Here is a 13,583-nt window from a genome sequence, read left to right on the forward strand (position 1 = left end):
GGGGATGGGAAGTTTTTATTTAATTGTTTTTTTTCTGGTTTTGTTTGTTTTGTTTGTTTTGTTTTTTGTTGTTGTTGTTGTTTTTTGTTGATTTTTTTTTGGGGGGGGGGTCACTTGCTTATTGTTCAGAAAAGCAGGGTACATAAAATGTTGTAACAGATTTGTGTGAACGTATATTGACAAGACACGTTATTGCAGTTCATTCGTCGATGCTTCACCCTCCACGGCAAGTGAGGTTGTTGTTAACAGTTATCAGTTAACAAGTGACCCGTGAAGATCCAGGGCAGAATACATGTAGGTCTTCAGCAAACAATGTTTGCTGTAAAAGACGACTATGCTTGTCGTAAGAGGCGACAAACGGGATCGGGTGGTCAGGCCCGCTGACTTGGTTGATGCATGTCATCGTAACCCTATTGCGTGGATCGATGCTCATGATATCAATCGCTTGATTGTCCGGTTTCAATTCGATTATTTACATACCGCCGTCATGTAGCTGGAATATTGCTGAGTGCGGCGTTAAACAACAATTAACAAACAAACAAAGTTTACAAGGAGAGTGATATTCTTCATTACTATAAATATGTTTATATTTCTTTAGAGAAAAGGACCGCCTCTGTGGTCTAGCGGTAGAGCGTATGCCCGGAGAGCGGAAGGTCCAGGGTTCGATTCCCTGCACACACACACACGTGCATGCACGTGTAAGTGTAAGTGTAATATGTAAGTGCAATGATCTTGGACCCGACATTAAGCCTATTTTCACCTCACCTGTAGAGAATAGCCGATAACCGTTACGCTTGATGTATAGATATACCCTTTTGTGATGAGCAATGTATTTTTCCGTAACTGGCAGCCTTCTCAGAATCCAAAGGTAATTTGCGAAATAGTTGCATTCTATGGGTAAATGTTATCATGTTTCTTGATTGAGAATGTGATCACACATTTCGGTTTACGAAGACAAAAGCACGACCTCTCTACACACCTAGCAGCATCTAGGTCCTAGAGACGACCCGGCTCTGATACAGATAAAAGCATTGGGTATGCCAAAAGCGGAGGAAACGAAATTTTAATAAAAATGACATTTATTATTTTTCCTTAAGATTAAGACGAATATTAGAGGCGGGGTCACATGCAAGGAAAGTGTGCCCTGCAAGTGTCACGGTGTAGTGAGTTTGTTTGTTTGTTGCCGCACTCAGCAACATTCCACCTATGTGACGACGGTCTGTAAATAATCGAGTTTGGACCAGAAAATCCAGTGATTGACATTAAGAGCATCTATCTACGCAATTGGGATACGATGGGGTCAGGTAGTCAGGCTCGCTGACTTGGTTGATGCATGTCATTATATCCCAACTGCGTGGATCGATGCTCATGATGTCAATCACTGGAGTGTCTGGTCCAGACTCGATTTTCTACAGAACGCTGTCATAAAGCTGGAATATTACTGAGTATGGCGTTAAACAACAAACAAACAAACAAACACCACCCAGAAGAGACTGGTCTGTGGCGTCTCTCACAAGCTGTGCGCTGTGACGTCCGATGAGAATGTGGCGTCAGAATCTAGTATACACTTGTTGGATACACGTGTTGGATACGTATAATAAGAGTGAGTGAGTGAGTTTGATTTTACGCCGCTTTTAGCAATATTCCAGCAATATCACGGCGGGGGACACCAGAAATGGGCTTCACACATTGTACCCATGTCGGGAATCGAACCCGGGTTCCTCGGCGTGACGAGTGAACGCTTGAACCACTAGGCTACCCGACCCGACTCCCCCCCCCCCCCCCCCCCCCCCCCCTCCCGGTGTAAAAAAGGATGTACTGGTTGAAGTGTTCGTATTATGTATGTATAAAGAGTGCATAGCCTCGTATATTAAAGGCGCCCTTTCTTTCTTACCGCTGAACCAATACTGCCTTTTATTGCCACAGTTTAAGTTAAACCACTATAACTTGTATATAATGCTATAGCGATGTAAACATTGATCTCATCTATTCTCAACTCACAAAAGGCGGCAACAGTAACGGCGCAATGACTGCAACATGCGGCCGGGAACTAAACCTTTTGTTCTATTCTCCATAAGTAGGTCAGTCCCACAATACACCGCGCGTGATGCTGCCGACTGGGAAGGTGAGGAGAGATTCATTTCTTGTGTTCATATAATGATGGAAATGATTTGTGAAAACCAACAATGACCAATGTTTAATGATAAGATTCCGCTATTGCTATTGTACAATGTGAGGTTTTATGGAGAGCATCTTCAAACTGCAGTGGTGTCTTAACCAGCAGATCGGATAATGCAGAGGGCAGGAACCACTTGGAAATATTCAGACGAAGTGACATAGACAACCAAACCTCGCATTTACTTGTCAATATTTCATCTTATAGTGGTACATGTCATCTTGAAAAACTTCGTTTATGCCGAATCGTGTTAAATATTATGTTTTCATATATAATGATTCCCGATGGTACCGTTCTAAGTCAAAACCGTTGTTTTAACAAACTGCAGGATGAACAAATCGTATTGCGTTGTGCCCTGTGCATGTATGAAGTGGCCGCAAGCAGTAATCGTCCTGGTAGTGCAGTTTCGGAAGAACCAGGTTTCCCTTTATACGGCTACTGTGAAGATCCGGGTTAGAATTGGCCAACACCATACTTATAAACGTAAACGGCGACTAACAGGATCGGGTGGTCGCTGACTTGGATGATGCGTGTGATTGAATCCCAGTTGTGTAGATCGATGTTCATGATGTTTGGTCCAGATTCGATTGTATACAGTGGCGTTAAACAACAAACAAACAAACAAACAAACACACACCATATACGTATGTCCTCAATGATATTAACATATATCCCTCATCTACAATAAATTTACTGATAAGTGTTTACTTGATAGTTCACTGTTCGTGCACTTCGTAATGCTCACCTTTTTTGCGAACACCTGGTGTCATCACTGACTTCAGATGTCCGTTTATATCATTTCCACAGCTATTTTGCCCTTTACGCCAAGTGGAATCTGTTTGGGCAGAAAAGCAAGGCTGGTTGCATTCTCTTGCATTGACAATTCATATTTACTAGTATTGATTTCGTATCTGTTCCAGTGTCTTCAGTGCAAATATGGAGCCACCTAAGCTGAAACTAAACAGCACGCCGGTTGATAAACAACGCCTAGCGAAGACCCTCAATCTCGATAATGACATGAGGAAACTACTGTACGCTCTGATTGATCCAGGAAGTCCGGACTCGGAGTCCTGCAACCTGGAGCTGAAGAGTGCAACGCAAGGGACGCTACTCCACTGTATAACCAGAGCCACCGTGACCCACCCTGAACAGATTGAGGTCTACATGAAACTGTTCGATGAGATCGAATCCCGCTGTGTGACGTGGTGGTGCAGGAAACAGTCGATAGACGTCCCCGAGGACGACCGTGACAGCTACAGAATCTACAAATGTAAGGCAATGGAGTACCTCACCATGACGGTGAAGGTCAGCGAACAGGACGAGATGTCAGTCTGGGACCTGGCCTTTGACCTTGTCTCTGTGGAAGTTCTTCAGAAGCTTCTCAAGATGACCGGGGTGACGTATGTCAAGGATTCTAGTGGGAGGTGTCGTTATCAGATCTCAACAATCTGCCCCAAGTTTCTCCACAAAGGGCAAACTGGGTTCTTGCATAGTGTTTTTGGAATTCCACATAAAGACGATTCTAGGTTTGAGCGTTTGCTTAATAAATCCAAGGAATTGAAAAGAGTGGCTGAAGTTCTTGAAATGCAACCATTCAAAGAGATAGCAAATATTTACATATCAATTTCCACAAAGATCCACTTGTTCATAGCCTTTCTGCATATACTGTACATGGCGCTGTTTAGTTATGGGTGTTGGGACGTCATTGAATCCATGATGCAGAGGAATACAACAAGTCCACAGACAGCAACTGAAGTGTTTGTGGTCGGTGTCACTGAGCCCGTGTGTTTGACTATATACGTGGCCAGCCACGTTGTCAAGTCTGTGATCACACGGTCAGAAGAAGATCGAGACAGCGGCTACTACGTGAGGGTCTTCTTCAGGATAAACAACCTCATCTTCTACATCGTCCTGCTTAGTCTCAGCATCGCCAGCCTCAGCCCCCGGACCAACACCAACAACTACTTCGACAGGAACATCCTCATCTCCGTCACCCTCCTCTACGGCTGGCTCATGACCTTCACTTTGGTCAAGGGCATCAAATCTGCACACTTTTTCTTCAGTGCCACGTTAAGAATCATCTACACCGACGTGAGGAAACTTATCCTCGTGTATGTCATCATTCTTATGGGGTTTTCAATGGCGATGCACATCCTCTTCATGGGCTCCCCGATAATCACCAGCATCTACAGGAACCCCTTCTTCACCATCTTCATGATGTTTAACACCATGCTGGGGGTGGTTGAGATGTTCACGGACGATATAGAACAAGGTCTGAATGAGAACCTGGTGTTGAGTGTGTTCTGTAGAATCGTGTACATCGTCTACATCGTCCTGTCCTCCATCATCCTCATCAACCTCCTCATCGCGATGATGAACACGTCGTACTCCCAGATGAGGCAGCACCACTCCAACCTGTGGAAACTTGAAGCTGTGAAGTTTGGAATCAAGACGGAAAGGATTCTGAGGAACCTGACCCCTCGCTGGGGAACGACGGTGGTCAAGTACGGGAACATGTTCCCCAAATCTCTGGAACAGAAATACGTGTGGTACATTGAGCTACCGGTTGAGGACGTACGGTACAGCAAAAGGGCGGGGGACTCCCCAAGTCTCGAGTCCACGCTAGAAAGCCTGGATGTACGAGGAGCGAAGTTCGCCACTCAGCTAGCAGAGATGAGGAATTCACTCGATAACATCAAGGGGCAAATGGACAGTATTCACAAACAATTGTTAACCATGGAGACAAAACATTGTGACTGGGTGTAAGTTTCAGTTTTCATTTCTAAGCTCCAGGGTTTCTACAAGCATAGGTGCATAGCAAGTGTGAAGGTGAGTGATATTTTAGCAATATTCCAGCAATATCACGATGGGGGACATCACATATTGTATCAATGTCGGGAATCGAACTCGAGTCTTCGGCGTGATGAGCAAACGCTTAAACCACTAGGCTACCCTACCATCCCACAAGTGTTAAGGGATTGTTGGCGACAGTTTTATTCCTGAACTGAACATTTGAACTCTGAACATATATATCCTGGAGACACACTGCATCTGATGGCGCAGTTATGGCGGCGTAGTTACTATGGCTACAAAACCTGCATGGGATGTCATTTGATATATGTAGTTACCATGGTAACATACAGCTGCATATCCAGGTCTAATGATGGAACGTGATTTGACACGGTAACCATGGTTACACAAGAATAAAGGTCCATGTGTAATGAAGGAAAATGTGTTTTTCAGCAGATCCTGCGCCACCCAAAACGTTAATGTGTGACGTGACTTGTCCGAGAGTGAAGGTTGGTTTCCGCTGTATGGATCGGTAAGGGCGTGACCCGAAGGTTGTCACGGAGATACGGGGTCACCAACACTTTTCACATGAAGCTTCCGGTAACCTGCAGATCAGTGGTTTTGAGGGACAGTTGTTCCCTGGTTATAAGATGTGTCCCAGGGTGACATCCAAACATAGGATTTTTAAGAGAGAGAATGTATGGATATGAACTTACACAACATTTCGGAGTATGGACTTACTCCTTCGTCACGTGAATGATTCACCCGGTACTGGAGGAGAGCTGTGTAAACAGGTGTTGTTTAACACCTACCACATGAAAGGTCTGACTATACAGTTTTGTCCAGGAGATCCTCCATATTTTAGTTTTTGACATTGCTTAAACCATATTGTAAGATACAAAGATCGTTATGAAAAATATGTGACATGACTGTCAATACAGTACTAAGCCAGATATTCTGTTGATAAAAACCAGGTTGGCAATGGCGGCCGACCGACATATATTATGCCCCATGCAGTTCCCTATTTTGACTTGCACAGTTTGAGGTGAACAATTGACTTGCCTTTGCATGTATTTGTAATGGGTGCCACCGGTGGTACAGAATACGCCCACCTTCTCGCAAACACCTGGTTTCATCACTATTTGATAGTGGTTCATAAACTCAGGCTCACGATACAGTCGGAATCGTACAATGGACTGTGTTTGTGGCAGAGATTTCTTATGAATGTGAAAAGGGCTTTGTCGCATTTATTTAAGTCTCATATTTAATCCATTTATAAAACACACGTCTTTCCCTATAGCTTAGTAGATCCAAGCATAACCGTACCCATGTTAAATAATGACTGGTTTTACCACTGTTGCCCAAGAATATATGTTTTGCATATAAGAAAAAATGTCACAGGTTTTTATAGAAGGTGGGTAATCATACATGCGAATGTGTTAACTACGGTGGCCCATAAGGGACATGGAGTCTGTTTTTCAATATTTTGATATTTCACATACTTTTATCGTAACCTTTTGCAAATTAACACGATTTGTCATACAAATCTGTGATACATCATGTATAAAAACAACCGAAAACATGGAAAATGTACTTTCAAGTAGCTATTGAATCGCTGAAATGTGAAGCGAAAATGTCCAAAACTACGGTGGCCCATAAGAGGCATGGAGTCTGTTTTGCAATATATTTGATATTTCACTTACTTTTATCGTAACCTTTTGCAAATTAACACGATTTGTCATACAAACATGTTATAAATCATGTATCAAAAGAACCGACAACATGGAAAATGTTTAGATTAATATTTGTTATTTGTTCTATTTCATCATCTCCAAATTTCCTAGATTCACATTTTTTCAGAGGACCAAATTTTCAGAGGACAGCTATTTTAGTTTTGTCAAGATTGACCGATAATTTCCATATGTCACAATATGATTTTAGAGTATTCAAATAATTCTGGAGTCTATTAAGATGTCTTAGAAAAGTACAGTATCACCTGCAAATACATCTGGCTATACCTGCGTTACTCTATCGCCTTTTATATTCAATTCGTTTACTAATTCATAACTATACAGGGAGAATAACAGCGACCAGAGGATACAACAGTCGAGTTGCCGGAACACTGGTGTTTGAAGCTGCAGTAAAATACCACAATGGCCCCTCGACACAAGGCCCCTTGCAGTGGCGTCTCTCAAAAGCCGTGCTCTGTGACGTCCGTTGAGAATATGGCGTCTATTATACACTTATTGGATACAGATGTTGGATACGTATAATAAGAGTGAGTGAGTGAATATGCTTTAACGCCGTTTTTAGCAATATTCCAGCAATATCACGGCGGGGGACACCAGAAATGGGCTTCACACATTGTACCCATCTCGGGAATCAAACTCGGGTCCTCGGCGTGACGAGCGAACGCTTTAACCACTAGGCTACCCGACCGCCCCCATATAAAACAAGAGATATGGCAGGTATTTGATTCTTATATTTTCATGTAGTGGACATATTAATAACACATGGTATTCATCTTCTTCGTAATACTTGCAGTGAGAACACATCGATCTTAAAACATCATTATCTTCAGATTGTCTGTGTAACTGTATACTTCGTTAAATATCTGCGTAAACATATAGATCGAATAGTTATAAAATACAATTCTGGTATTTTCCCATGTTAAACATGGAATAGACATGACATTGTATCGACTTTGGACATCTGATATCAGCTGACTAGCCTTGACAATACATACCTTTACATATCATAACTTTATTTCCAATATTGGGGGCACGGGTGGCCCTGTCGTCTAAGGCGCCGCGATTCGCTGTGCAGAGTTGCGTCCCTTGGGCACGAAACCTATGATTGTGGGTTCGAATCCCGGTTCGCCCCGATTATGTTTCTAGGTTTGTCAGCACCATACCCGTGCTCGTGGGGTTCCCCGAAGTGGTAAACATCTGAGCCCTGCATTATTTCGGGCTTTCCTCCCACATTAAGCTGACACGCCGCGATAAAACTGGAATACTGTTAAAAGTGGCATTAAACCCAACTCACTATTTCCAGTATCCTGGAATATCAGCGCAAATACAAATCCGCAAATGCAAATCCATGCGAAAAAAGGATTTCTCTAACAGCTGAGGCCCAGTTAATATCTTCAGAGTCACCAGGCGTTTCGGCATGTAAAGCATCGTCCAGAGTATCGTGTATCTGGTTATCGGGGATAGTTCTGCATTGATAGTTTACATATATCGGGGGCCTCCCGCGTTTTGCTAAAATTGCCTTATTTGGTGATCGGTAGCCGACGCAAAGAGCAAATTTACAAAAAAATTGATATGAGTTTTCTTAATACTGTGGCGTAAAGGTTACCCAAAGCTCCGAGCCGTACATCAGTATTGGCTGTATTTTACCATCAAATATCCTAAACAGCGATTCAACAGGTATATTTCTAGATTTACTATCAAACTGCTAAACTAGATGCATTCCTTGATCTGATTGCCTTGAAAGTTCTTCACATGCGTGTGATTTTAAATATCGACATGAAATTGTCAAGCCAAGATATTTGTAACATGATACTATAATCAAGCTTTTGTTCCGTGTTTGGGAACTTGATTATACCTTAATAATAAGAAGAGGAACGATTACGGTCAAGCAGTTTACTATCAGTGGTGTTGTGTCTTATAATACAGAATACAAGAGACATAATAGCAATACATGGTACATAGAATGATAATAGTATGAATACATGAAACATATAGAATAATTATCGAATGATCGAATAAGCAACGGTTATAATACTTGAGGAGGAAAGCTGGAAAGGTAGGGGATATAGCGGTGTCTAGCCGGTTGAGCCACATTTCAAACATGACTATTGCCGAATGCACCACATTTTCAGCTGTGTGCACTTCAGCTACTCTAGCCGGTAATTAATTTATCAGATTACTGATACCTTTAAATCGGATACCTTTGGCTCACTTCTAGCGTCAAAAGATCATTTACTGGTGCCTTTAAAGTACTGACTCGAGTTATTCCAGGACGTACAGGCCTTTTAGCTCCTCCTGCTGACTTTCTCGCAATCTCCAGATATTATCCAATGGAGTGAGGATCAAGTCATGGCATTCACCTCCGCTCAAAAAGCCCTTTTATCACACGCAAACAGTGTCCAACTTCAAAATGATCAACACTGGATATTTACTGACGGAGCAGTAAAGGGTCGGGGTATTTGGTACCTCTATCTACATGACCCGCAATAACACACCATATATTGCAAGACTTTGCAGAGTGACACAAGGAGAACGTCAAGTGACACGGCTACCTTGTGACGTGTGGTTCCTGTCTATCGCAGTTGCCACCAGTCATTGTAGACCATCTCTTATCCAGTCAAAACACAAGGCATGTATACTTACAGGAAGCAACCTATGTGTCCAGGCCTTGAACGTTTTGCCAAGGAGAGTTCACTGTGAGTCCACATTCTTGTCAGTGGTAAGTCCATTCAACATCTTGCTTGGACTGTAGTTGTTCTTTCAGGACTTTGGCCTCTCGTAATACAAATGATTGTGTCGAACCAACGTGTCAGATCTCCACCTTCGTCAGACGTTCAGAAGATTCGGTCATTCGTAATATCTCAGTGTCCGATATATTATCAAAACATGTGAAACTTCCATTCACAAGCAGAGCTGCTTAGCTAGCTAGTCAGTCTGATTTTCAGGACCTACGTCGAACTCATTCCCATCCAAAACAAGGGACTCGACCCTCAACAAAACAGATTAACGTTAGGAATGTTATTGTAAAACGTTAATTGACTACGATCGCTAGAGATGGACTGTTAGTTGTCCACAGGGAAGAATGTCAGTGAGTTAAAAGTTTGGGCAATATTTCAGTCATACCGTGACGAGTCACAGGGAAGGAGCTCTGTAGAAGAAACTGTATTGCTGTACCTCGTCATCTTGGATGGTCGTCTTACATCTTTATGACCTTAATGTTGTATAGAATATCATTTTATGCTTGTGTGTAAACTCTATTTTCAATTAAGAAACACGTAAATTCCAAAGAAGTTTACATCTTATCCAAATATCAATTTGTTTTGCATACTCGTGTCAACCTCAAACATTACATTAATACAAAATATCGCATTGTACATACATCATGCATTGTCAGTGAGAAGAAAACGCACACCTTGTAAATACGTTGAACAATGGACCTATGGCCTCTCAGGTTGCTTTGAATAAACAATTTGAAAACAACAACAACATCTTTGCAGATCCAAGTTATCATCCCTCCAGTCACCAGCGTAAGGCTGTTTTCAGTCGCTATTTCTCTTCCAGACAAATCTATTGAAAGGGTGTCTGCAGGTTGTCAACCTTGCACTTCACTGAAGAAGGTTACTGTAATTTCTAGCCAGTCCACAGGAGATTCACTTGGAGTTGTAGACACAGTTGCTGTTGACATTCTGAAACATGAGAGAGTTCTCGTCCTGAGCAAATGTGTAACTTCATTTTCATGTTCTTCCATTCTTGAGAGCAATTGCAACTGGTCCATCTTTGTATTGACCTGCGACCTCTTAATGGTTCATTGGCAGTCAAGAGAACAGACCCTGCCACAGGTTTTAAATCTTGGATCCAAGATGAGTCCCTTTCTATTCCTAGACTTTGTATTGGAATTTGTCAAACAAAGAACCTTAACAAGAACCATGTTGCTGAACGATGCATCCAGGAACTAGAACAGGAACCCCTAAAACATGACCTCCAAGGAGGCCTGTGTTTCCCTTGACATTACCAGTTACTCTGCACAATTGAACTCTCGAGTTTGTTCACGAGGATTATCTTCTCAAGAGATGCTGCTATAGTGGAATCAATTTAGCAATGAACAAATACCAGTGAATGATCAAAACTTTGGCTCATATCTTCTAGAGTTGAAACATCAGAGTGTTACAAAGTGTCACATGCTTAATTGAGTCCTACCTAGACATTGAGAGGGATGTTGATTGTAATAATCACCCCTCTCCCTTCCATTCCACAAAAGCTCTCATACACCCAGATAGTCATACGTTGACGGTCTCAACGAATCCATGAATACTTCAGCCGATGATTCCAATTGTTCTGTGTCTGTCAGTGTTGATCCTAGTGCATCCACTCAGCCAACGTTAAGACGTTCCTCACGTCAGAGACGCCTGCCTGACCATCCCAAGGACTACTATATTGACTTTAGATTCTGTTCATTTCCAAACATGATTATGTATGATGTGAGTGAATCACAATGTGTTCATTATGAGATGCCAGATGATATACATCTTGGTATTTTCCTTTTTCAGAGAACAGTATCTCATTCATTCGTTTTACAGATTATCTATTTGTCGTTCTAGATAAATTGCGTGTTATCTCACCTACTATCTTCTTTAAAATGTTTGATGCTCAAGTTCAACCAATCTTATTATATGGATCAGAGGTCTGGGGTTTTGAAACCTATTACAATACTGAAAAGGTACACTTAACTGCATGTAAAAGATTTCTAAATGTTTCTAAATCGGCTCCAAATCATATGGTCTATGGCGAATGTGGCAGATACCCGTTATATATTTGTTCATATTTACGTTTACTCAGATACTGGCTCAAAATAACAGAGATGTCGCGGGAACGAATCACCAAAAAATGCTACGAAATGCTTGTCTATCGTGATAATGTTGGTTACGTAACCTGGGCATCAAACATTAAGCATTTACTCTTCTCTCACGGATTTGGATATGTTTGGCTTAATCAAAGCGTTGGAGACAAAATGTATTTTCTTAGCTCTTTTAAGCAGGTAGCAATTGATATGTTTACTCAAAATTGGAGGTCGTCACTAGATAACAGTACACGCTACCACGTTTATAAAACCTTTAAATATTGTCTAACACCAGAGGTTTACCTGCATACTATAACAGAGAGAAAAATTAGAGACACATTTATTAAACTTAGGCTAGGGTTAAATGATTTGATGTGCAACAGGGGTCGCTTCTCCTCTATTCCTAAGGATATGCGTTTTTGTCCATTCTGCGAAAACCATATAGAAAACGAATTACACTTTTTGTTTATATGTCCAATTTACGACAACCTAAGATTGAAATATATGCCTGATATAACTAAGAACCACTATTCCATGAACAAAATATTATCTTTTAATGGTATCTGTAGTAAAAAATTAACTAAGATATTACAATACATCTATCAAAGTCTACGAGTGCGTAGTAAACTACTTAGTAAATCCGATATGTCCAGAAATAATAAGTTGTTTTGAAACTTTCGCATCTAGATCAGGAGTATCTACATTTCATTTTTGTCTATTTGTTTCTACTAGAAATGCATATACATTTAAATTGTCAAATTGTCCTGACATGATGAGTATATTTCTGATAGATTCTCCTGATAGATCCTTTTGTATTGAATGTCGCGCTATGGCTGAAAGCCTTTGCGACGTAAAACTTCATATTTCCATTCCATTCCTTTTGTATTCCTTTTTTTATTTTTCACTACTACTGCTGCCACTGTGGTTATTACCAATGTTATTACAATACCTTTATTATATGTCAAGCATCATATTAGTTATCAAATAATTATAAAATGCGCTGTACAGCTGTAAATAATATTGTTTATCTGTATGTGTATATGGGCCAATGGCCTTTCATACAATAAAAGATTGATTGATTGATTACAAGTTTGTGTCATATTTAATGTGTTTATTCCAGTTTAATCATTGTTGTCCTCAGACAGTGTTATGTGCATTACCTTATTCCACCTCTTCCGTGACGATTATCCTCTCATTGTCTCACCACACAGTGTGCCTGACATCTCTCTCACCACACAGTGTGCCTGACATCTCTCTCACCACACAGTGTACCTGACATCTCTCTCACCACACAGTGTGCCTGACATCTCTCTCACCACACAGTGTGCCTGACATCTCTCTCACCACACAGTGTGCCTGACATCTCTCTCACCACACAGTGTGCCTGACATCTCTCTCACCACACAGTGTGCCTGACATCTCTCTCACCACACAGTGTGCCTGACATCTCTCCCACCACACAGTGTACCTGACATCTCTCTCACAACCCTCTCAGTGTCTCACCACATTGTGCCTGACAACTCTCTCACAGTCTCCTCACCAGTGTGATTGTCACCTCTCTCATAGTCTCACCACACAGTGTGCCTGACATCTCTCTCATAGTCTCACCACACAGTGTGCCTGACATCTCTCTCATTGTTTCACCACACAGTGTGCCTGACATCTCTCTCAGTCTCACCACACAGTGTGCCTGACATCTCTCTCTCACCACAGTGTGCCTGACAACTCTCTCACCACAGAGTGTGCCTGACATCTCTCTCTCACCACAGTGTGCCTGACATCTCTCTCTCACCACAGTGTGCCTGACAACTCTCTCACCACAGAGTGTGCCTGACATCTCTCTCAGTCTCACCACACAGTGTGCCTGACAACTCTCTCACAGTCTCCTCACCAGTGTGATTGTCACCTCTCTCATAGTCTCACCACACAGTGTGCCTGACATCTCTCTCAGTCTCACCACACAGTGTGCCTGACATCTCTCTCTCACCACAGTGTGCCTGACATCTCTCTCACCACACAGTGTGCCTGA

The 13,583-nt window shown here is 41.9% G+C and overlaps 1 protein-coding gene across 1 annotated transcript; it reads left to right on the forward strand.

The window, feature by feature from the left end:
* The first annotated feature begins 3,112 nt into the window (after positions 1-3,112).
* LOC139441649 (transient receptor potential cation channel subfamily V member 5-like) lies at positions 3,113-4,942 on the forward strand. Its single transcript, XM_071222454.1, has one exon. The coding sequence runs from the start codon at positions 3,113-3,115 to the stop codon at positions 4,940-4,942; it is 1,830 nt and encodes a 609-aa protein (XP_071078555.1).
* The last annotated feature ends 8,641 nt before the right edge of the window (positions 4,943-13,583 follow it).

This window comes from Haliotis cracherodii, unplaced genomic scaffold (genome assembly GCF_022045235.1).
Source record: "Haliotis cracherodii isolate W230 unplaced genomic scaffold, xgHalCrac1.p SCAF_42, whole genome shotgun sequence".
NCBI lineage: Eukaryota > Metazoa > Mollusca > Gastropoda > Lepetellida > Haliotidae > Haliotis > Haliotis cracherodii.

Bases quoted from the DNA above. Each gene is read 5' to 3' on its own strand.
- LOC139441649 (XM_071222454.1), top strand. From the start codon at position 3,113: ATGGAGCCACCTAAGCTGAAACTAAACAGCACGCCGGTTGATAAACAA.